General features: G+C 43.7%; 1 protein-coding gene across 1 annotated transcript; it reads right to left on the reverse strand.

Moving 5' to 3' along the window:
* Positions 1–1,618: 1,618 nt before the first annotated feature.
* Positions 1,619–19,744, reverse strand: LOC146185105 (uncharacterized). Its single transcript, XM_084605875.1, has 6 exons — positions 19,670–19,744; positions 14,125–14,227; positions 11,289–11,374; positions 9,427–9,534; positions 7,425–7,478; positions 1,619–1,918 (listed from the first exon to the last, which is right to left on the reverse strand). The coding sequence occupies exons 1-6, from the start codon at positions 19,742–19,744 to the stop codon at positions 1,619–1,621; spliced, it is 726 nt and encodes a 241-aa protein (XP_084462001.1).
* Positions 19,745–23,275: the final 3,531 nt, after the last annotated feature.

Consider the following 23,275-nt stretch of genomic DNA (forward strand, 5'->3'; position numbering starts at 1 on the left):
CAAATTGAACAACTGCCTGATGTATGTAGGAAAATATGCTGTAACTGAATACAAAACAGACACCTTGCGTCGTACTTCGCCTTATTAATAAACTATTACGCAATACTAAAGCACTCCAGTTGCAGTGTCTTTCCTCGGTTAAAGGACAAACATTTTTGGCATGTGATTGAAAGAATTACCACTAACAGCATATGACCAGGTACAAGCAATAAGGTGTTAACGCAAAGCAGTCCTCGTAATTCACATACGAATAAAGCTGCTGTTGTAGAACTCACTGTTCTGTTCAAAACTCTTCTGTGGGCTGATGACATGGGGAACCACCACAAATTCGAAATACAACAAGCTTATAATACTACAGAAACAAAATATATTATCTTGCTTTGAAACTCATTATGAATTCCGCCAGCTTGTACGAACTTTTCCTATGTTCTTAAAGTATAAAGGGTTCAGGGCCGTCCAATTATACTACAGTTCATAGAACTCCGAAAGCAGTGCATCTGCTACAGGAAAGGAAAATCTGCTCATCCATTCCAACAAAATAAAAAGACACGCCGAAGAAAAGAACGCGCTATGCATAGCAGCAGCCACATTTAAAATGATTTCTGTTATTAATAAACCAGGAGGTAGAATAAATTTAAAATCCAGCACAGGCAGTTTCAAAAAGCGCGTTAAAGATGTCTTGCTAATACCTGATATTCTGTATGGAGATTGAATGATACTTTGGTTATGTGTTCGCGCGAGATATTTTTGTACTATGTCCTGGTTATGAATTTATTTTTCTCTTGAATCATGTAATGTATACGTTATTTTTTTTTCTTTATAGGTGCCTAGCAATGCATTTTAATTATTGGCGCGAGAGAAGTGTCAATGCAAACGTTTTATATATTCTCGAAAAACAGCTAGCTACTTTGCTTCCATTAAACTAGCATTTATGTAAAGTGATATTTTTACCTGCCGAAAACGACGGCTGGCACAAAAAAAAAAGAAAAAAAAAACAACTTCATGACTGCGGCATCACTTTAAAGCCTCGAGACGCGTCCGAGATAACAAAACCCGTTTTTCTGACCTGTGCTCTCTGCGATGAAGCTGATTGTACGAATGATTGAAAATAACAGCTGGTCAAGTGACAGAATTTTTTGAAGGCTTATAAGTAGGGTGCCGGAGTCGTAGCGTGATGTAAACAACGTAGCTATCCGTTTTTCGAGATGATCTACTTTTGCATTTACACTTCTCTATCAATCCAATAATTTAGCTAATTAGTCTTCACTAATTAATCAACTGTAGTGAACGAAGAACGAAAAAAATACTGGAGGTTAGCATAGGCGACTCTGAACATCTTTGAATTTGTTTCACAGTGCTAGGACAAACCGTATTTTTTTTTTTTAAACTTGATCCAAGTTAGCTGGGACAACAGTTATATTCCTCGACCTGGCGTATAAGCCCTCCTACACCGTGGGGATTTTCTGAGCCACCAAATCGCTTCATACGAAATGCGAGGCGTATGAATAGTGTGTTCAGGTGAAAATAGGCGGAGCTCATATCACTACTTTCCGCCAGTGTCCTGGTGGAGACGCCGCTAGTGAATTGACTTTATTTTTCCGCCTCGGCAGCGGTGACATCACTGACTCGCGGTCTTGACGCAGGCGGTGGAACCATCGGCGCTGGTCATGCCCTTGTCCAGCTTGACATCGGCCGTGCCGCGACTCTCGGAATTTTCGGCGCGTTGCGCGGCGATCCTAGTCTCGCTGGTCTCCTCGTCGCCGTCCTTGGACATGATGGCTCCTGTTGACAGTTGCGCTTTGCCGGCGGGCTCGGGTAGGGCGACCATGCCGCTGGGCATGTCGCCGTGCGGGCCATGCAGCCGCCCACTGGGCCTCACTATCGCACTGTAGTGGAACACACGACGAGTGAAGAAGCCCTGTGCAAGAGAGGGGAACAGAGGCATACTAAGATGCGCGCCTATAGATGACGAATCAAATCCTTTATGCCCATATAATGACCAGTTCTGTTCTATATCCCACATGGAGGGGGCCTGTCAACGCAGTCCCGCTTCTCTCCCAACCCCATTTCCACTTGAGAGATTTGGGAAACCTTCCTCCTGTGCGACGGCACAAGCTGCCTTCGCACGCCGGACTCCGGGCTGGACGGGTGGACGGACGGATGGATGGACGGATGTATGTATGTATGTATGTATGTATGTATGTATGTATGTATGTATGTATGTATGTATGTATGTATGTATGTATGTATGTATGTATGTATGTATGTATGTATGTATGTATGTATGTATGTATGTATGTATGTATGTATGTATGTATGTATGTATGTATGTATGTATGTATGTATGTATGTATGTATGTATGTATGTATGTATGTATGTATGTATGTATGTATGTTTCGCAAGGGCAGAGGAACTAGAGACCAAATTGCTAACCTTCGCTGGATCATGGAAAAAGCAAGAGTTCCAGAAACCCATCTACTTCTGCTTTATTGATTATGCGAAAGCGTTTGACTGCGTAGATCACAGCAGATTGTGGCAAGCTCTCCAAGAGATGGGAGTTCCAATTCACCTCATCTGTCTCCTCAGGAACCTGTATGAAGGGCAAGAGGCCACAGTCAGAACTGGGAGTGGTCTTACTGATTGGTTCCCGATTGAGAAAGGAGTGAGGCAAGGCTGCATACTGTCGCCCTGCCTATTTAACCTATATGCAGAGTGCATCATGAGGAAGGCCGGTCTGGACGAGTCTTCAGCTGGAGTGAAGATTGCTGGAAAACGTATCAACTACCTTAGATATGCGGATGATACCACTTTAATGGCAGAAAGTGAAGTGGAACTCAAGAGACTTCTGATCCGCGTACAGGAAGAGAGAGAAGTTTGGGCTTAAACTGAACATTAAAAAGACAAAGATCATGGCGTCTTGCCTTATCAAGTCATGGAGCATAATAGGACAAGAAGTGGAAGCTGTGACAGATTTTCTCTTCTTGGGCTCCAAGATTACCTCGGAAGGAGACTGCAGCCATGAAATTAGGAGACGCCTGCTTCTGGGAAAGAGAGCAATGGTTAGCCTTGACCGCCTAGTAAAGAGCAGAGACATTTGTCTGCCAACCAAGATTCGTATAACTCGTGCTATGGTCTTTCCAGTTGTGATGTATGGATGCGAGAGTTGGACTGTGAAAAAGGCTGACCGCCGAAGGATTGACGCGTTTGAATTGTGGTGCTGGCGAAGGCTCTTGAGAGTTCCTTGGACTGCCAGAAGATCAAATCAGTCGATATTGTCGACCATAAACCCTGACTGCTCATTGGAGGGTCAAATTTTAAAGTTAAAGCTCAGCTACTTTGGTCATCTGATGAGAAGAGAGGAGTCGCTGGAGAAAGATTTGATGTTGGGAAAGGTTGAGGGTCGCCGGAGAAGGGGTAGGCAGCGAACGCGTTGATTAGATGGCATCCTCGAGGCACTGCAGATGAAGTTATGTGATGTTAGGAAGATAGTGAGAGACCGGAAAGCGTGGTGTGACATGGTCCATAGGGTCACGAAGAGTCGGACACGACTGAACGACTAAACTGAAACTGATGTATGTATGTATGTATGTATGTATGTATGTATGTATGTATGTATGTATGTATGTATGTATGTATGTATGTATGTATGTATGTATGTATGTATGTATGTATGTATGTATGTATGTATGTATGTATGTATGTATGTATGTATGTATGTAAGGATGGATGGATGGAAGGATGGATGGATGGGATTGATTGATTGATTGATTGATTGATTGATTGATTGATGGATGGATGGATGGATGGATGGATGGATGGATGGTTGGATGGATGAATGGATGGATGGATGGATGGATGGATGGATGGATGGATGGATGGATGGATGGATGGATGGATGGATGGATGGATGGATGGATGGATGGGTGGATGGATGGATGGATGGATGGATGGATGGATGGATGGATGGATGGATGGATGGATGGATGGATGGATGGATGGATGGATGGATGGATGGATGGATGGATGGATGGATTTAAATACAAACAATATAATGCAGAAGAAGGTAAAACAAAACCCTCACGGGTGCTACGATATATAGGGCCAATGAAATGAAAATAACACATTAAGATGCACCCCGCCGGGATGGTGCAGTGGTAAGACGCCCGACTATTGTGCCGGGGTACCCGGGCTTGAACCCGACCGCGGCGGCTGCGTGCGATGTCAGCGCATGTTAAAGATCCCCAGGTGGTCTTAATTACTGCGTAGCCCTCCACTACGGCTCCACTTTCTCTCTGTCCACTTTCACTCCCACCTTCCTCCCTTCCCTTATGGCGCGGGTCAGGTGTCTACAGCTACAAGTGTGACAGATACTGCGCCTTTCCCTTCCTGTGAACCTATTATTATTATTATTATTATTATTATTATTATTATTATTATTATTATTATTATTATTATTATTATTATTATTATTATTATTATTATTATTATTATTATTATTATTATTATTATTATTATTATTATTATTATTATTATTATTATTATTATTATTATTATTAAAGATGCAAAACCTTGAACTTGAACATCAGTTTGCTTGACGTCTAAGTTCAAAGAATTCCAAAATGATATGGCCGAAAAATGAAGGTTAGTTCTGAACATAAGTTGTAAAACGTTTTTACGCAGCGCCAAGCATGTGAAGCTGTTGCTTATGATTGGGGCGGGAGGAAATATGCTTAGCGGGAGCTGATGTTGAAGAATCTCAATGAGCTCAAATAGTGAGTTTGAAATCCCCATATTGAGAACGTTCTAGGCGAATGTGTACAGGAGGAAGGAAGCCCACGGCGATTTTGACGCTTTTTCTGCCAAGGATTTCAATCCTATTTTTTTCTGATTTAGATAGCCGTAGGTATGGTACCACGTATGATTACGAGTGCTTGAATAAATCTTAAGAGGTTTGTCTCCTTCATTCCTGCTTGTTTGTTTGCTATTTTGTTTTGAGCATCCTGTACGTCTGGCCTACACTCCATTCGGGTTTTTGTATCGTTTTGGCGTTCGTACTATTTGACTACACCCTAAGACCCAGCACTGTGATCGTGTCTATAGAGGGTATTTACTGTGAACGTTATCCCATGTCTCTGGTACTTTTTTTGTCTATTTCGTGGGCCGAGAAAAAGCGCTTCCGATTTCTGGGCAGAACATTTGAGTCCTACTTTTTTAGGTATGACTCCATTTCCTCGGTGACTGTTTGGAGGGTGTTTTCAATGTGCGCACACCTGCCTCTGGTAACCAAGAGTTTGAGGTTGTCCGCGTATATTGTGTGGTCGAGTCCTATACCTGCCAGTTTCTCCGGTAGGCCAATCATTGCAATGTTGAACAGAGCCGGTAATAGGACCGAGCCCTGGGGAGTGCCTTTGTTGTCCAGCCTTATATATGTGTTTCTCTTCTTGCCCTCCTAGGCTGATAACTGTTATGTTTGAAACAAAAGTGCTTAACGAGGTTGTATAAGGTTGTATATTTTTCCGCCTACATTTAGATTTTCTAGGCGTTGTAGTAGTGCTGCGTAGTCAGCGTTGTTCAAAGCTTTAGCAAAAACTCAGCAAGAAACTGCGTAAACCGTAAAAGACTCCGCAGACCCTGACAATCAATTTCTAAAGGATCAGCACTGCAATGCTAATGGCTAACTCCAGAACTTATCGGGGGGCTACCACACCGAGCCAAATGTCTTTGTGATGATGTGAATAAAAAATAACTGAAGGCTTTTGCACGCAGTAGCAAAAGAGGTAGTAGAAGTAGAGAAAAGAGGAAGAAGAAAGCGTGTCCAAGGTGCCGGGTTCTGTTCTTTCCTCGGGGCTCGACCACACTGAGTCAGCCCTGAGAACCAGAAGCCAACACCCCAGCGGCACCACAGTGGACCTTCTTTCCAAGGTCCTCAACTCTGCAGCTACCAGCAACCCTACCGGCTCCGGTGGTACACAACCACAGGCGAGTGTCGCTAGCTCTCGCCTGTCTTAAGCACGCAAAGATCCTGGGTCCATCTACTCCGATCACAAGTCTTGATGCCCGCATAACAGCACTATAACAGATAGCCAAGCATAGTCATGACACTGTTCCTATACAAGATAGTCATGACCATGGGTCAGTCATGACTTGATATTTGACTTGGACAATGTCATTTCACCTTGACATTGACATTTAGAGCGTAAATCTCTCCGATGCTGGAGCCAACGCCGAAGCAACAGCGAGTCCCGCGCTATGGTGCTGCAGTCACGCAGCCAACCAATGAAATTAGATTTAATTGGCGACACATGTGTGTCCCATTTTAGCTAACTAAACAAAGCTAGGCTACAGAAGAGAAATCTGTTCAACTCCGCATTCGCAAGACAAAAAGCAAACCTTATCAGAGGTTTAGCATATTTAAACGTGGCATTCAGTGGAAGTTTCACAGCGTTGTTACGCCTTGTAGAACTCTTCGTATAGCCCGATTTAACTGACCTCAGTACGACGCGCTAAGCGCAGCATCATCGCCACTGACGTCCACGGCTGGCTCTGAGTCGAGGCGCGGTTCCACTTCGTTCTTATACCCGTCGATTGATGTCATGGCTGTTTTCATCGCACAATGGCACGACGATACGTCACAAGGGTAACCCAAAGTTGAAAGGTCAAGGTGATGATCTTGTGGTGCAGTACCAAAGTGACCGACAAGGTTACACGTGATGTTTCGCTCAATGCCGACATCGGATTTTCTCGCCAAGAGTGTTTTTAATGCTACTGCGTTAAATCAATTGGAAAAAATGGCAGCAAAAGCGCAGGGCTGCAACGAAAGAAGCCTACCGCCGGTGCATATATTATAATGTTATCGTAGTCCACTCTCGAGGGGCTAAGTTCATCCTATTTTTTTATTCACCACAAGACACTCAAGACCTCCCTTGAACCAAGTCACATGAGAGAAACTGGATGGCCTAGAGGTATGCACGCATGATTCGCGACTCAAGTGTCATAGGTTCACTTCTTATCTGACTGCCCCAATTTTCTTTTCATGACAATTAATTTGCTCTGCATTCTTACATGCCATAATGGAAGTGGAGTCATATTGTGAATTATAATCACAGTTTATCTGATGTTTTAGTAAGCTCAATTTCGCGTGACTTCAAGAGCCTCTCGAGCAGCCAGAGATATCGCGACACAACAACGCCGGTAACTATGCCGAGTTTTCCACTAAACTCTAAACGGGCCCCTAACTATCTTACGTTAAAAAGAAGAACGGGCGGTTTCGTATAACATACTTGGTCGCATCAGTTACGAAGTGCATCAAGTTGCTCCCAAGATAAGCTGATCATCCGTTACTTTCACACACAAATTTTTATCTTGTAGGACGTCCTAGAACAAAAGCACAAATGAACTCACCAGCGGCCATAGTGTTTCTTACCTGAATGAGAAGCGTCAGGCCGAGGCACGACAGGAAGGACATTATCAAGGTGAACTGCAAGAAAGCAGGCTTAGTTTTAAGATTCACTGCAGCCGGAGCCTGCAGTAATAGGGACATCCAGCACTGTAGAGCGGGTGATAGACACGTCGGAAGGTCAAACCATTCCCACGGGAAACATTGGTCATCTATGTGCATAAAACTGTAAGGCTCTGAATAAATGAAGTTTGCAGCAACGATTCAGGATCAAGCCGACTGTTTCCTGTCATATGTTCAGAACAGGCAAAACATTCTCCCGTCTTTCTGTCATTCGTTTATTCAGACTGCTAATGCTTTCAAGCAATAATAGCACGCATCAGTGCTTCGGGACGCATGTAAAGCAAAAATTATTTGTTCAGCATCCATACTGCTGAGTGCGGCTACAAGCAACGTCAGAAAGAACACGAGAGCGCGTGGCCTCCGCGCTTTGCAAAGCGCTGCCACCAACAGAAGACCAGAATGGGTAGCACTGGAGGCATACTCGGAAAAAGCAGCCGAATAAGATTATTTGCATGCGCCTTTACCGTTGATTCTTAACACCTGTCGTTGACAGAGCCTTTCAAAGCATGGAGGCCACGCGCTCCTGTGTTCCCTCTCATATTGCTTCTAGTTGTACAATGGAGGATTACTTGCAGATATAGGGTGCGCTGACAACGCACATTTCTGCACCACCTCGAGCGCACTAATAACAACATCGCTCAAAATAATATTTTCACTGCCACAACTGTATTACTTAATATCGGGACTTTGCGCCTGGCAGGTTCGCTCTGGGGCGCCTCAAAACAGCGCTGCTTTACCACTGTGGTGACGAGTATTGGTGAGTCAAAAGATGTCACCTTGGATTACGAGGTTTTCACAATGGCCTCCTAAGCTTTAATGCGAAATAATAATTCCATGTATAGAAACAGTAATGGATGGTATCAATTGCCCCAGAGAGACGAAAATAGTGATTAGCGCAAAAAAAAAAAAAAAAGATATGTCGCCAATTGAGTTTTAATTTGTATTTGCTCAAGAGACGTGATCAGAGAAATTCTGCAAAGAGGCACCCTAGTGTACCTGCAAAACTGCAGCGCCCCGAGCAGTCGGACCACAGAAACCGAGCGAGTTAAATAAAAGGGCGGAAAAGTGACAACGAGCGAACCTCGACGCCGCGAAGTGCAGCGTCCCTAGTGGCCACTACTCGAACCACTTCGAGGCCTAGGGCTAGAAATAGAGCAATTACTGGCAGCACTGCCAGAATCAGACCACGTATGTCATAAACCTGCTTCGTCAACCAGGCATTGTTGTGTCTTTACAACTATTCCTGCAGATCATCCAGTGGGCCTCTATTTTATTTTTCTCCTTGACACCGCTTGTGCGTTCAACGAGAACGCGGAAGAATAACAGCTGTGTTGATTTTAAGTATAATGCAAGCACCTGGTTTATAGTCCGCCCGGATGAATAATTGCAGAAACAAAATTCAATTAATGGATTGTTGGCATCCTATACATGGTCCGCAGAAGTGAGACGGCCAATTCAAGCGCTGACTGCAACTGCTGAAGCATTGTGCGAGTATCAGAAAGCACCTAAAGAAACTACATTGGAGATATGTTAAGTACTGTATAGTCATCTCCTATACATAGTACCCGAAGGACAAAACTTCAACCGTTAAACATGTTTGGAAACCAAAATTCACTAGGCTTCAATGCAACGAGTGCATATTTTCTAAACCTGAATAGAGAGCTGCACCTGTTACCATAGCCAGGTTCATATGAAAAATACCAAGAGCAACATAACAACGCATGTGAATGTGTGCGTTTTATAACTGATAGCTGTGTTCATCTGCGGCGCGCCGCTCGAATGTCGGCTATAGTAATGTAGCGTTCTTCAGTCGAAACAAGCATTTCGAATCGAGCTGGAAGTGAAGACGGACTTTTTCGCGTCATTAGCTATGGAATCACGACAAAGCGTGCATTCGGATACTCACATTCTCGCTGGTGCCTTTCCATATCCCGACGCCCACGATAGTGAGAACTTCGAGGAATATGCGAAACGAGTTCCACCATATGAATGTTAGCATTCCCAGTCTGCAATTCTGGACAACGGGAAAAGTTCACTGTTACTGCATTACTGGCAACTGATTCTGTAGCTGTAAGCTCCATACGCACTAAGAAGCACACACGAACCAGCTTCAAGGCTGCAAATTTAGGAGGAAGATAGCAAAATGTGGCATGGAGCGAAATGCTACTTTTGGCTTGATATAGGTGTCTGATGAGCCGGCACATGTTCATGACAAATTCATGAAAGCTGACCAAACGTGTGCCTCTGAGCAGGCAACTAAACTGCAGAAATGAGCGTTGGGAACGAGAAAGCGGTTCTAATATGTCCGACATTCTACACGCCGAACGTTTAGAATATGTGCAGCTTAGTCAACACGGCGCACAAGAATACCACTAATGTTTAGTTATTACAATATTAGTCTTACGCAAAGTTTAAGTACATTGGCGCCTTGGGTAATTAAGATACAGATATTGCAGCCTCGGGCTTCGTGGTGGGGCAAACCAAGACGTTGATGTGTTCGGAAGAAAGCAAAATAAATGTAATTATTTTATCGCATGCTCGCTTGCTTACGGGCTCTTCAGGTTAGTCCTCATAAAGGAAAATGTTGAAGGACGACGAGCGTGCAGAAAAAAACGAACAAAGCTCTGGAGAGGCGGAAGAAGCTTCAGCGCCGCGTCGCGCTTTGGTGTTACTAGAGACGCTCATTGCAGAACGGAAAAGAAATTGAGAAAATGTGAAAGAAAAAAACTGCATAAGAATTGTTGAGAGCCTCAGCGTCGCACTGTGTCCAGCTGATATGAATGACTCCTTGAACTGCACATTCGGAGAATAGTAGAAGTTCTGCTCTGTCTGGCTTGCAATCACATTCAAAAACTTGTGATTCCACGATTGGGACCAAATTACACATCTGCTAAACACGGATAACGACAGTGCCACAATTCTGACACTAAAATCGAAAAATCAAGGCGTTCTGATAAGAGCGGGAAATTAATAAACGTTGCGTCGGCGGAGAGATCGGTGGCGCAATAGCGTGGAATGTATAGTATGCCATGGAACACAGTGATGCCGGGGTCGGCCTGAGTGCGGTGTAGGTCATTCTAATACACTAGCAAATTGTCTGGATGTCTATAACTACAACTTAAACGCATTCATTTCAAGGATGAGCAATAAGTTGACCTTAGAGGACTGTCTCATTTTGTCCTGTGTACACCCATTTAGACTAACGAGTCAGGACAAATTGCGACATACCAAAATTTTAGGTTTCGCTAGAATTTGCTCTTACTTAGCTGGCCTTTTCATATTTTAAAAGCATGCCAGGAGGAAGAACTAACTCGGCAAGATTTTTTGTGGTTATGTGTGACATAAAAAAATATCGAAAAAGGGGGGGGGGGGGGGGGGGGGCACTTACGCTTCCTTACGCAATGCGAAAGCATTCTCTCCTGTTGCTGGTCTGGCTGTGTGCCTGAGTCGGCACTTCTAATGCGCTGTGGTGTACAGGAGTTCTGCCAACAACGCGTGGAGTGTTCAGGCATGTCTGGACATGCAGTGCCGCCGTCTACATTGAGCTGTTGTGGCTCAATGTTGTGTATGACTAACAATGATTATGACCAATCAAAATTTGATTATCATGAATTATTGATTTATTTATTGATTAACTGATTGATTGATTGATTGATTGATTAATTGATTGATTGATTGATTGATTGATTGATTTTGGTTTCTGAATGATTGACAGGTGCCAAGGACGTTCGCGAGGAACCGAATAGCATATGAGATACCCGTACTCACATCTTCGATACCGATGATGAGAAACAAGTCAGCGAATATTGTTATGTAGTAAATGACGAACCGTGAACCCCCCGCAATGTGGAGTTCTGAAAAAAAGGAAATCATTAAATAAAGTGCATAATGTTAGCGCCATGTTGCTTGCAATACTACAGAGGTATGCCAACTTTTCCCACTAGACTGAAAGTACTGCAGTACTCTCAAAGCGCGATGTTTCAGAACCTCTATACGTGCAACGCAGGCCTTATCCAACAAGCATGAATACATCTCTGTCATTTTTCTACCCTCCGTAGATCTGCGTAAACCAGTGACTTGCACATGGGGGACTCGCCAAAAGTTGGCGCTAGTGGCGAGTTGTCAGGTTAACTTGGTAGCCCCGACATAACTCTACGGTTTGCCTTCTGTTTACAGAGGAGGCTTCATCGGGGAGCTTTTTATGTGTTTACGGCGTCGTCTTGGTCGCTGGAGGTACAACGCCCTGACAGAAAGTTCAATGGCGTCACCACATTGGGATCCTCCCAGGCAACGAGAATGAAGTGGTTCCGTTTTCATTTTCTGCTCAATCTGTTTCAAGTAACGACAGATGACCATCGATAAAATTTATCGTTGTGGTCGATGGACAGTTTAGAAAGGTAAAAGAGAAAGAAGATGGCAGTGTAGCTATATCGCCGTCAGTTCACAGCGCCTTTCAGGATCAAAGGCTACTGGACGCACGGCCCGTTGCGCGTATCCCATATTGCAAGGCTATTAGAGGATCGCCTTAGTTTAAGTGACGACATATGGCCGTTATAAAATGTATTCTTGTGATTGTGTCAGTAACTTTAAAGTGATAATAATACATCTAATTCAGCCTCACAAAGGGACAGCCTGTGCTTTCCTGGCGCAAGTCCGGTCGGAAAACTTCCTGCACATTAGAAACGCGCCTTCACCTACCTCAACACCGCTGTCAGTGAAAAGGAGTCCCTGATGGGCCATGCTGCGCTACTGCTACTGTAGGCGGAGTTATGGATGCCGTCAGGCATGGCGACGGCAAAGACACCACATTTCATGAGACATGCTGAGTCCGACCCAAGCTATGGCAGTGAGAGTTCGCTAATCCTACCATTTAAGAAATCGTAATCGAAGCCTAGGCACGAGCTGCGGCCAATATCTGGAAACTCGTAGACGGCGCCATAAGGCAACCAGGCATCAGGCTATTACTGGATTCCGGCAAATTTTCTTAATCATAATCGCAGCTTTTTGACATCAATCGCGGAATGCCTACAGGGCCAACGTAAACAATATCTCTCTGTTATGTGTAAACGTACACAAATTCGAGCGCTTTAGCTGCCTATAATTCCGTGCTTAGCCAACTGTGAACGTTACTGGTGAAAATAAATTACATTTCATGGGGCGACTAAAAAGATAGAATAGAAACCTAGCAAAGCGTCAGCATTAAGGTGCCTCGTAGCGCACGCCCTAGTCAGCATTAGCCAACAGCGCACTGTGATGACAGCAATATCAGCCAATTGCCAGGAACTAGAACTTCGCAGTCTCACTACTGGCATCAGAAAAAACCTCTGAGCACATCGATGTTTTGGGAAACACGACTGTTTGCATATGGGCAACTTTTGGCCACACTCTCGCCATTTCGCAGTGTCTGTCCGTGCCTGTCCGAATAATAATAATAATAATAATAATAATAATAATAATAATAATAATAATAATAATAATAATAATAATAATAATAATAATAATAATAATAATAATAATAATAATAATAATAATAATAATAATAATAATAATAATAATGAGATAACTCGGTAGTTGGTAGTTGGTAGAGGCAAACGACAACCTCGAGTTGCTAGGACAAAAGGTTCGTTCAAGCGTTGTGACGCCGGTATGCCCTGGAGTTCGACGTAGAGACGATGTCATACCATTAGAACCCGAATGAGAATAGTCAACGACGAGAGGCAAGGGGTGCTCATACGTGAAGTGATTCCCCTATGGCATATAAATAAAGCTGGAACTATAGAGTAAACTACTATGTTCAAAAGCCATTTCTTTATCTTCAAGCCGAACCTAGGCGTAGCCATGCAGATTGCTCTCGCGTGTCCAGGTCTAACCACAAGTTAAAACACAGCAAAAGTTTTATTTTTTATCAAAAGCTACACTACTGTAGGTTTTCAAGCCGTCGGCGCAGCACCGTGGTACAGAGGAAGACGAAGAAGAAAAAAAAAGAAGAAGGAGTAAAAGAAGAAGAAAAAGGAAAAAAATAGAAAGAAAAAGATGATGAAGTAAAAGAAGCAGCAGAAGAAGAAGAATACAAAGTAAAAGAAGAAAAGAATAAGAAGAAAAGGAAGAAGATACGACAAATGAAACGAGGAAGAAAAAGAAGAAGATGAAGTAAGAAGAAGAAGAAGCTAACTGTGTTGGTTGAGAGGCGAACGACAACCGTGAGTTGCTAGGACAGAAGGTTCGTTCAAACATTGTGATGGCGGCATATTAAATCCAGTGTCTGCAGAAAGATTCGCTGCAACACTCACAGCTTTCGCTCTATCACTGTGTTCAAGCCATGCTTAAACCCCTCACAATTTTTTTAAACCACAGCATTCAAAACCTTCAAGTTCCTATTTTGGGTTCTTCGTTGCCCTCTATCTCAACCATATCACAGGCGAATTGTTATTTTCTTATTTTGCTAGGGTACTGGGGAGGCTAAACGTTATCCACCATTCTTGCAGCTTCGATCGTGCACGTTGCGCATGCACTACAGAGCCTGCGATTAATCCATGAAGGCACTGCGCAACAAACTTGTGGTCGCTGCATATCAGGGACATTTCGTTACACATTATTTGCTCACCCGTGACTGTCGACTCGATGCCGTTCAACTTGAGGATGACAATGGCATCGTCAGCGCTCATGGCCGTGTACAGCACCGCGACGAGATGAATGCTGTTCATCGCCTAGGATAAGAGTCACGCATTTGGTTAATAGTGCGCTTAGGCATTTTGGGGGGATATATCGCAAGTTATCCGCCAATATCTATGGCCACCGGTATTCCTAACGCACAGGAAAATGTGGCCACGCCGTTGCTATTTTAGCGTTTTACACCTGTTGAAACGCCCGCGTACAATAATTTGAGACAGCCACAAATTGATCTTTTTCTTCGGAAAGGTCCAGCATTTCGGTTCAAGAATTGACTGCTGAGCGACAAAGTAAAACCGTTTATGAAAGCTGCATCACAATGCAGCCGCATAAAAAGAATAAAACCGTTAGAAACGGAATATATTAGATTTTTTCATAGTTCATGCAGAGCAACCTAATATCACCACTGACCGCCTAAACTGAAAATTACACCTTAGTCTATAAGCTCCTTTCAATAATTCTTCCTAAGGGCCAGCTTTTCATGTAGTTGCGCAGTGACATCATTAAGCGGCACTATATTACTTGAGGATGTAGTGCCGCTTAAGAAATGCGAAAGTATGAAAGCCTCCAACCCGACAGACAGAAAGAACTGGCAGAACTATCAAAGGTAATCAGTAGGTGCAAAGCGTCCTTCATAAGGAAGTGCAATATGGAGAAAATCGAGCATGATCTACAGACCGGAGGTAGCCTTAAAGCGGTGAAGAGGAAATTAGGCATAAGCATAAATCAGATATATGCGCTAAAGGGCAAGCTGGGCAATGTAATCACGAATACGGACATGACAGTCAAAGTATCCGATGAGTTCTATACTAACCTATACAACAGTAGTCAGGACAATAATGAGATTAGCAGTACTGAAGGGCCGTCGGACGTTCCCTCAGTTTCAAAAAATCGAGTTTAAGAAAGCTTGAGAAACTATGAAAAGGCGGAAAGCAGTTGAGATGTATCAGGTTAAGTACAGATTTGCTGAAGGACGGGGGTGATATTGTGGTAGAAAAACTGGCCACCCGCAATGGTTTGTTTTATCGAAGGTATCGAAATCATGGACGAACGCTTACATTACCTTAAATCATAACAAATGGGAAGCTAAGGACTTGAAAAGATGCAGACAGATCAGCTTACTATCCGTTACGTACAGGGTATTCAGGACAACATTAGACTTCAGTCACAGAAAGGATCAAGCAGGCTTTAGGAAGGGTAATCCACTATCGATCATATTACACCATTAACCAGGTGATAGAGAAGTGATTGGAAGAGAACTAGAACTTATGCATAGCATTCATTATTTGCGGAGAAGCATATGACTCAATAAAAACACTAAATCAAGGTGTAAACGAGTTTTATGTGAAAGCAACCATAGTTCTGCATACAGAAAGCGACAAAATTCTAAAATTCTCATAAAGAAAGGGGTTAGGCAAGGAGGCACGATCTCCCCAGTACTGTTGAAAGCTTGCTTGGAGGAGTACTCAGAGACTTGGAATGGGAGCAGTTAGGGATAAGTGTAGACGAAGAATACCTCAGTAATCTGCGATTCGCTGATGACATTGTCTTGCTAATTAACTCAGGGGATGAAATGCAAAGAATCATCGATGACCTAGACAGGAAAAGCAGAAAATTAGGCTTGGAAATCAATATGTGGAAGACTAGGAGTGTCGGGAAGGAAGAGCAGTTTACGTTAGGTAGCGAAGCACTGGAAGTAGTAGGCAAATGTGTCTACTTAGGGCAGGTAGTAAGCGGAGATCCGGACCATGAAAGGGAAATAACGAGAAGAATAAGATTGGGATGGGGCACATTTGGCAAGTACTCTCATATTATGACTAGCAGCTTACCGGTATCGCTCAAGAGGAAAGTATACAACAGTTGCATTTTAACTGTGCTCGTCTATGGGGCTTGTGGAAGCTAACGAAAATGGTTCTACGTAATTTGAGAAGAACGCAGAGGGTTATAGAAAGCAAAATGTTAGGTGTAACGTTAAGTGATAGGAAGCATGCAAAGTGGGTCAGAGAAATAACTCGAGGTAATGACATTCTAGGGAAAATCAAGAAGAATAAATGGACATGGGCAGGCCACGTAGTGTGAAAAGAAAACAACCGATGCTCACTTAGGGTAACAAATTGGATTCCAAGGGAAGGAAAGCGTAGCACGCGGCGACAGAAAGCTAGGTGGGTGGATGAGGTTAAGAAGTCCGCAGGAATTAATTGGATGCAGCTAGCACAGGACCGTGGTAACTAGAGAAAAATGGGAGAGGCCTTTGCCCTGCAGTGGAAAAAGTACGGCTGAGGATGATGGTGATGATATCTGTGCACTTGCTTGCACATTTCATTATTTTATTTCTTCACAACAATACAGGCAGTGTGTCCAGCACTAGCTTCTGCTTTATAAGTATTGTACAAAGTTGTTCATGAAGCATAAAATGGAATTTCAGCCTACAAACGTAGCTCCTATGCCAGCAGCATCCTTTCTTTAAGGGTGCAGATAAGTTGGATTTGCATCCCAGTGGGGGCTTATCCAGCACCCAAGTCAAAGGGGTGCTAAAATATAGATCGCTAATGTGCCTCCATGCAACAAGCCATTCACACACATTTGGACGTAATTTGTTTTTAACATGTAGAGTGGTATCAGAAAAGTATTCACAATTTCTTGTGTAATCCTTCATATTAGGCATCGAACATGCGACCTCGGTTGCAGCATGAGATTGCCACGCAGATATCACATATATAGTGCCACCAAGGCGAGTAACGGAGAGACATCGCCACAACTTACCAACTTCTATTTGGGAGAAAAAAAAGCACAATGTAACTGTAATACCGCCGGAGCTTATATACATACACCTTTCCACTTGGCGAGGAAGATCTCGAAACGTCTCCTATCTAGTCTGCTCAAAAACCTGTTCCTTTACGGCTTCCACCGTAATAGCGTCAAGCGCGAAAAGCAATACAGCGAGCAATGTGGCGACGCCCAGCGACAGCTTATTGAAAAGGTGTATATACATATTTATAAAAGCCCCTGTACTTGTAACAATGTGACACAGTCGAAGTTTTCAGTGACAACGCTAACTGCGCCGTCGGTGGCTATTCCGTCGATGACTACACCGACATACTTACCCTTCTACTCATGTAGTGATGTAAAGTATGGCGCGAAGCTTTGTGATGATTGTGTTGTCATGCTCGAAGCCACCAGTGCAATATTTTATAACTTTGGAGCTCGAGGCGCGATAAGATTTATCTGAAAAGATTGCATCTACGCGTAACTGCTTCAGCGTTGTTCGAGCTTGTCGTAAATACTTTATGCACCGCATCTTGAAAGCTATTGAGCTTTAAGCGGGCCCTTGAGCATCGGAAGGTTTTGATCTTATTGTGTACTCCAATGGGCGGCCCTGAACAGGTATGATTGCTCCTCGAAAAGAAAGAGCGTATATCAAAGTGTTCTGCTTTGAAATCCCGAGTCCTGATAAGACCGCAGCGGATGCCCTGCTCATTCGCGGATTCGGAAAGCTGCTCCATATCGTCGACTGGATATACCATTCGAAGCCGCTCAGGGCACTTGCTTCTTATCGCCGCTGCCAGGCTGTTCAATTCTTTGTGGGCGCAACCTACTCAGTTGGCAATTACTTTCAGTGAAGTGACCCTGATCAATTTCGAGTGCACTAGGCTACAGAAACGGGTGAATGATATTACTGTTGCGACTCCTTGGTGGCTGTTCGACATCGTCCAATATCTTGTACTGCAACTTTCAGTCATGCGAATGACCTGTTACGGCAGCAGCCAGCCTTAGACTGAAAGCCCGCGCTGCATAAGTTTAGGCGTTAATTTCATGCACATGTGACCACTGCGCAACCATGCTTTTGAAGTTTGACAGAGACGGATTGCGCGACTGATTGCTGTTCCTAACGAAAATAAAGCATTACCGACCCTGTCAGCAATACTTTGGAAGTCATGTGAAAAAGATGATAGTATTCAAGTTTCAGTGCTAGTTGTGTACAGCTTGAGAAATCAAGAACTGTCTTTAACCCACGATTTCAACAGCATTCGTGGTGAAGAGTAACCTTTAGTGAACTTGAAATTCGCCAGCGCACTTTGAAATGTGCGCATTGTAAGGCCTGCTGAATTATATTTATCGGCAACAAGGAGCATGAGCTATAAGCGGTATGACAGTTATCACAGGTCGGCCACATAATCAAGGGCACTGTTCAGTGGACAACGCATGCGAAATGCGAAGGCGCAACGTCATACAGATCTCTGGAATATCTCTCGTTTCGGTAACCGAAATGGTATTGGCTATCCTCGAGCATAGTTTAAGAGCTATTTTATGTATTGTTGTTTAAATACGCGAGACGGCTGACAGGTTGAAGACGACGTTTAAAAAAAAATCGTTAGTGGCTTAGCTTGTTAAGCACGGATATCAGAAGCGAAAAGCGAATACTACGCCAAGTCTAACCGCTCGTCGCTGAGTGCCGTGTCCGTGTCCATGACCGTGGTCCTCTGGCAGGAGCTGCCAACTTGGGTCTCTCATTTCACATGGGACGGTTATGTTAGACTCAGCCTTCCAGGACCCCTGCATCCACGTTACCCCTATAGGCCACTAAGGCACGTTCATACGGCTTGGTTAAAGCGGGGCTTTATATGTGTGTATAACGACGGAGCACACGCGAGACTCGGAGTTGACTAGCTAGTGAAGCTTTTTGCTTCAGAACTACAGTTTACAGTTGTATAAGCGTACGTGTTGCTGTGAATAAGGGAGTGGGTAATCGCGGATATCGGATAAAGAATGAAATAGCTTGGCAACGCATGATATGGTATGGTATGGTATTGTATGGTATGGTATGGTATGGTATGGTATGGTATGGTATGGTATGGTATGGTATGGTATGGTATGGTATGGTATGGTATGGTATGGTATGGTGTGGTGTGGTGTGGTGTGGTGTGGTGTGGTGTGGTGTGGTGTGGTATGGTATGGTATGGTATGGTATGGTGTGGTGTGGTGTGGTGTGGTGTGGTGTGGTATGGTATGGTATGGTATGGTATGGTATGGTATGGTATGGTATGGTATGGTATGGTATGGTATGGTATGGTATGGTATGGTATGGTATGGTATGGTATGGTATGGTATGGTATGGTACCATATGGCATAGCACGGCATCACATGGCAAGACGACATATATGACATGGTATGACATGGTTCGATTCGGTGCGATGCGACTAATGAGGCTAATGTCCCGAGATTACCATAGCCTATGAGACATGTCGTATTCCGATATAAAAGTAGTTACTTTGTACATTCTTTTTCGGCTTTACTGTACTACTGAACCTTGAAATATTTTCAAAAAAGGCCATCGATTTCTGTTCGTTCCTTTTCAAGGCTTTCGTGTTTTTCTGACAGTGTGCGATGAAAATTCACGCTCCTAGTTTAATCATGCCGAGCACTTAACGTGCATGTTCTCGAAAACGATTGGCACATAGAAAGGTAAGGTCGGCACTCACAAAGCAGATGCTGGCCATCGTCTGGATGCTGGGTCGGTCCCTGAAGAGTAGGAAGTGGTAGCAGCTAGTTCCCATGGTAAGGCCTTGTCTGGAGCAGAGAGAGGAAACCGACATGCATACCTCCGCTGCAACGGTCACGAGTACAAAGGCTGCTTCATCGTCTACACTCCGGAAACGCGTTTTTGGTTTGTTTTTTTTTTTTGTTTTGTTTTTTTTTTTTTTTGCGAAGTTTATTGCCTCAGGGCATCATTCAAAGGTACAACTACTAAATCTCCCCCCCCCCCCCCCCCAAGTCTTCTAATCCCTGTGGAAGAAGAAGTGCCACAAAATACGAGTATTTCTTTTTACAGTGCAGATGCCCCGGAGGAAGATTTCTTTGCGTTTGTGGCTGTGTAAATAAATATTTCAGCGCGTAGAAGTATTTTCCCAAGTATGTTAGACCAATGATAGCCAGCTACTTTCGTTCTATATAAAATGGCTTCAATTTGCGCAAGAATCTTAACAGTTTAAGAATCTTAAGAATCTTTTGGTTTTCATTCAAAGGTACAACTACTAAATCTCCCCCCCCCCCCCCCCCCCCCCCCCCTAAGTCTTCTAATCCCTGTGGAAGAAGAAGTGCCACAAAATACGAGTATTTCTCTTTACAGTGCAGATGCCCCGGAGGAAGATTGCTTTGCGTTTGTGGCTGTGTAAATAAATATTTCAGCGCGTATCTCGAAGTATTTTCCCAAGTAGGTTAGACCAATGATAGCCAGCTACTTTCGTTCTTAATAAAATGGCTTCAATTTGCGCAAGAATCTTAAAACAGGCCTGTACACATGCTGGCCCTAAGAAATACACATATGCACGAAGACTGTGGTCGCAGGTAGAAAGCGTATACGTTAAATGTGAGCAATCGCACGTACCTTGACGGTAAGCACACAGCAACGGTCACTTTGGTCGATCTTCTTCTTCTGCGCGAACTGAGGAAGGTTGTTAGGCTTCTTTCTTTACATCACACTTCGCTTCTTTCGGAGAAAAAAAGAATCGGTTGTCTTAATGAATAAAAACTAACGCATTCGAAAATAAAGCCCTGAGGGGGAATAAATAACCCCTTTTACAATTTACCTAATTATGATTAGCAGTATTTTGTGTTTTTAGCAGCAAACAAATATTAATTTTATCAGCATATGTGTCGTTTGAGAAGCCACTCTTTCAGTTTTACCTCTTCATATTCACATGGGGTTTTTTGCAAAGCGTGCAAGATCTACTGGACGAGAAACGCAAAGAGCATTGCCAGGACGGCCGTCGGCACTCAAGTGCAGTTTAGAGCTGTTTTTGGCAGCAATTATTATTTTGGATACCTGCACCGAAAAAGCAGTGCCTGTTAGCACACGATAACAGACACGCATGGGAGATACAACCCGGGCGGCTTGCCTCTGTAAGTTCCATCCATGCAAGGTGTGCTAGCATCCCGTAATGGTTTTGGTTAGGGCCGAGTTAAGCTTCTTTGCCAGCGGTCAGTACTCTGTATATTTCTTGAAGGGTAAATAAATTATTATAAGGCTCGTTCGTGCTGCCATCTGCGTGAAGGTTTTGTTTTTCAGCAGTGTTTTAATTTGGCCTTCAAAATTATTGTACAGCGCAAGAAGCTAGAAATTCTGCAGAAATATTCACATTGTTTCAATATTTTTTTCTGTCACATAAGAAAATGTATTTTCATAAAATGAACTGCGCAGGGACAGAAGCTACCATTACATTTGTGAGCTTGTTTAAACATTTTCTATGATGTGAATGAACTGTATATATAAAGATTATACATAGCTTTTCATGAACCTTTCGTGGCATCTGCGGCACGTGGCATCTGCGGCGGATTCGTGCAAGGCCGGGGTACGATCGCGCTTCTGGTTGCAGATGATTTATATACAGCTTTCGAACACCTCTTTCACGTGTGTTTTGTTTCTTGATGTATCCAAAGCTTTCGATACAGTTTGCCATGAGATATTGCTTCGCAAGTTATATTTCGTCGGTTTTAAGAGCCATTTATACGCTTTGCTTCGCAATTAACTTTCCGACTGGTCGCGACTGGTTGTGATATGACACCGAACATACAAGTAGCAAATTACCTTTCGATGCCAGCGTCCCTCAAGGGTCTACTTTATCCCCTCTTCTCTTCAATATATTTGTAAGTGGTAATTTCTAAATGGTATATTTGTAATTTGGCAGTGCCAAAGATTGTTTCAACTACCGCACGATCGCGCTTATTTCGCATGCTAGCAAGGTGATGTTGAAAATCCTCCAAGGTAGGCTGCAGCAGTATGTGGATCGGGAGCTTCCGGTCGTGCAAGCTGGGTTTCGCAAGGGCAGAGGAACTAGAGACCAAATTGCCAACCTTCGCTGGATCATGGAAAAGGCAAGAGAGTTCCAGAAACCCATCTACTTCTGCTTTATTGATTATGCAAAAGCGTTTGACTACGTAGATCACAGCAGATTGTGGCAAGCTCTCCAAGAAATAGGAGTTCCAATTCACCTCATCTGTCTCCTCAGGAACCTGTATGAAGGGCAAGAGGCCACAGTCAAAACTGGGCATGGTCTTACTGATTGGTTTCCGACTGAGAAAGGAGTGAGACAAGGCTGCATACTGTCACCCTGCCTATTTAACCTATATATTGCAGAGTGCATCATGAGGAAGGCCGGTCTGGACGAGTCTTCAACTGGAGTAAAGATTGCTGAAAAACGTATCAACAACCTTAGATATGCAGATGATACCACTTTAATGGCAGAAAGTGAAGTATAACTCAAGAGACTTCTGATGCGCGTACAAGAAGAGAGTGAGAAGTTTGGGCTTAAACTGAACATTAAAAAGACAAAGATCATGGCGTCTTGCCCTATCAAGTCCTGGAGCATCAAGGGACAAGAAGTGGAAGCTGTGACAGATTTTCTCTTCTTGGGCTCCAAGATTACCCCGGAAGGAGACTGCAGCCATGAAATTAGGAGACGCCTGCTTCCGGGAAAGAGAGCCATGGTTAGCCTTGACCGCCTAGTAAAGAGCAGAGACATTAGTCTGCCAACCAAGATCAGTATAACTCGTGCTATGGTCTTTCCAGTTGTGATGTATGGATGCGAGTTTTGGACTGTGAAGAAGGCTGACCGCCGAAGAATTGATGCGTTTGAATTGTGGTGCTGGCGGAGACTCTTGAGAGTTCCTTGGACTGCCAGAAGATCAAATCAGTCGATATTGTCTACCATAAACCCTGAATGCTCATTGGAGGGTCAAATTCTAAAGTTAAAGCTCAGCTACTTTGGTCATCTGATGAGAAGAGAGGAGTCGCTGGAGAAATATTTGATGTTGGGAAAGGTTGAGGGTCACCGGAGAAGGGGTAGGCAGCGAACGCGATGGTTAGATGGCATCCTCTAGGCGCTGCAGATGAAGTTATGTGATGTTAGGAAGATAGTGAGAGACCGGAAAGCGTGGCGTGACATGGTCCATAGGGTCACGAAGAGTCGGACACGACTGAACGACTGAACTGAACTGAAAGTTTTTCAGTACGCGGACGACATTGTCCTTCTTGCACAACATGTTTATTATAAGACAGCAGTTCAATATCTGCAGCAGTCGGTACATAA

This window comes from Amblyomma maculatum, chromosome 6 (genome assembly GCF_055883805.1).
Source record: "Amblyomma maculatum isolate TAMU_Amacu chromosome 6, ASM5588380v1, whole genome shotgun sequence".
Taxonomy (NCBI): Eukaryota; Metazoa; Arthropoda; class Arachnida; order Ixodida; family Ixodidae; genus Amblyomma; species Amblyomma maculatum.

Coding starts and splice junctions, on each gene's coding strand:
- LOC146185105 (XM_084605875.1), bottom strand. CDS start 19,744: ATGGGAACTAGCTGCTACCACTTCCTACTCTTCAGGGACCGACCCAGC. Junction 11,375..14,124: donor CATCGAGTCGACAGTCACGG/GTGAGCAAATAA, acceptor CCTTTTTTTCAG/AACTCCACATTGCGGGGGGT. Junction 1,919..7,424: donor GCCTGACGCTTCTCATTCAG/GTAAGAAACACT, acceptor TCTCTTGCACAG/GGCTTCTTCACTCGTCGTGT.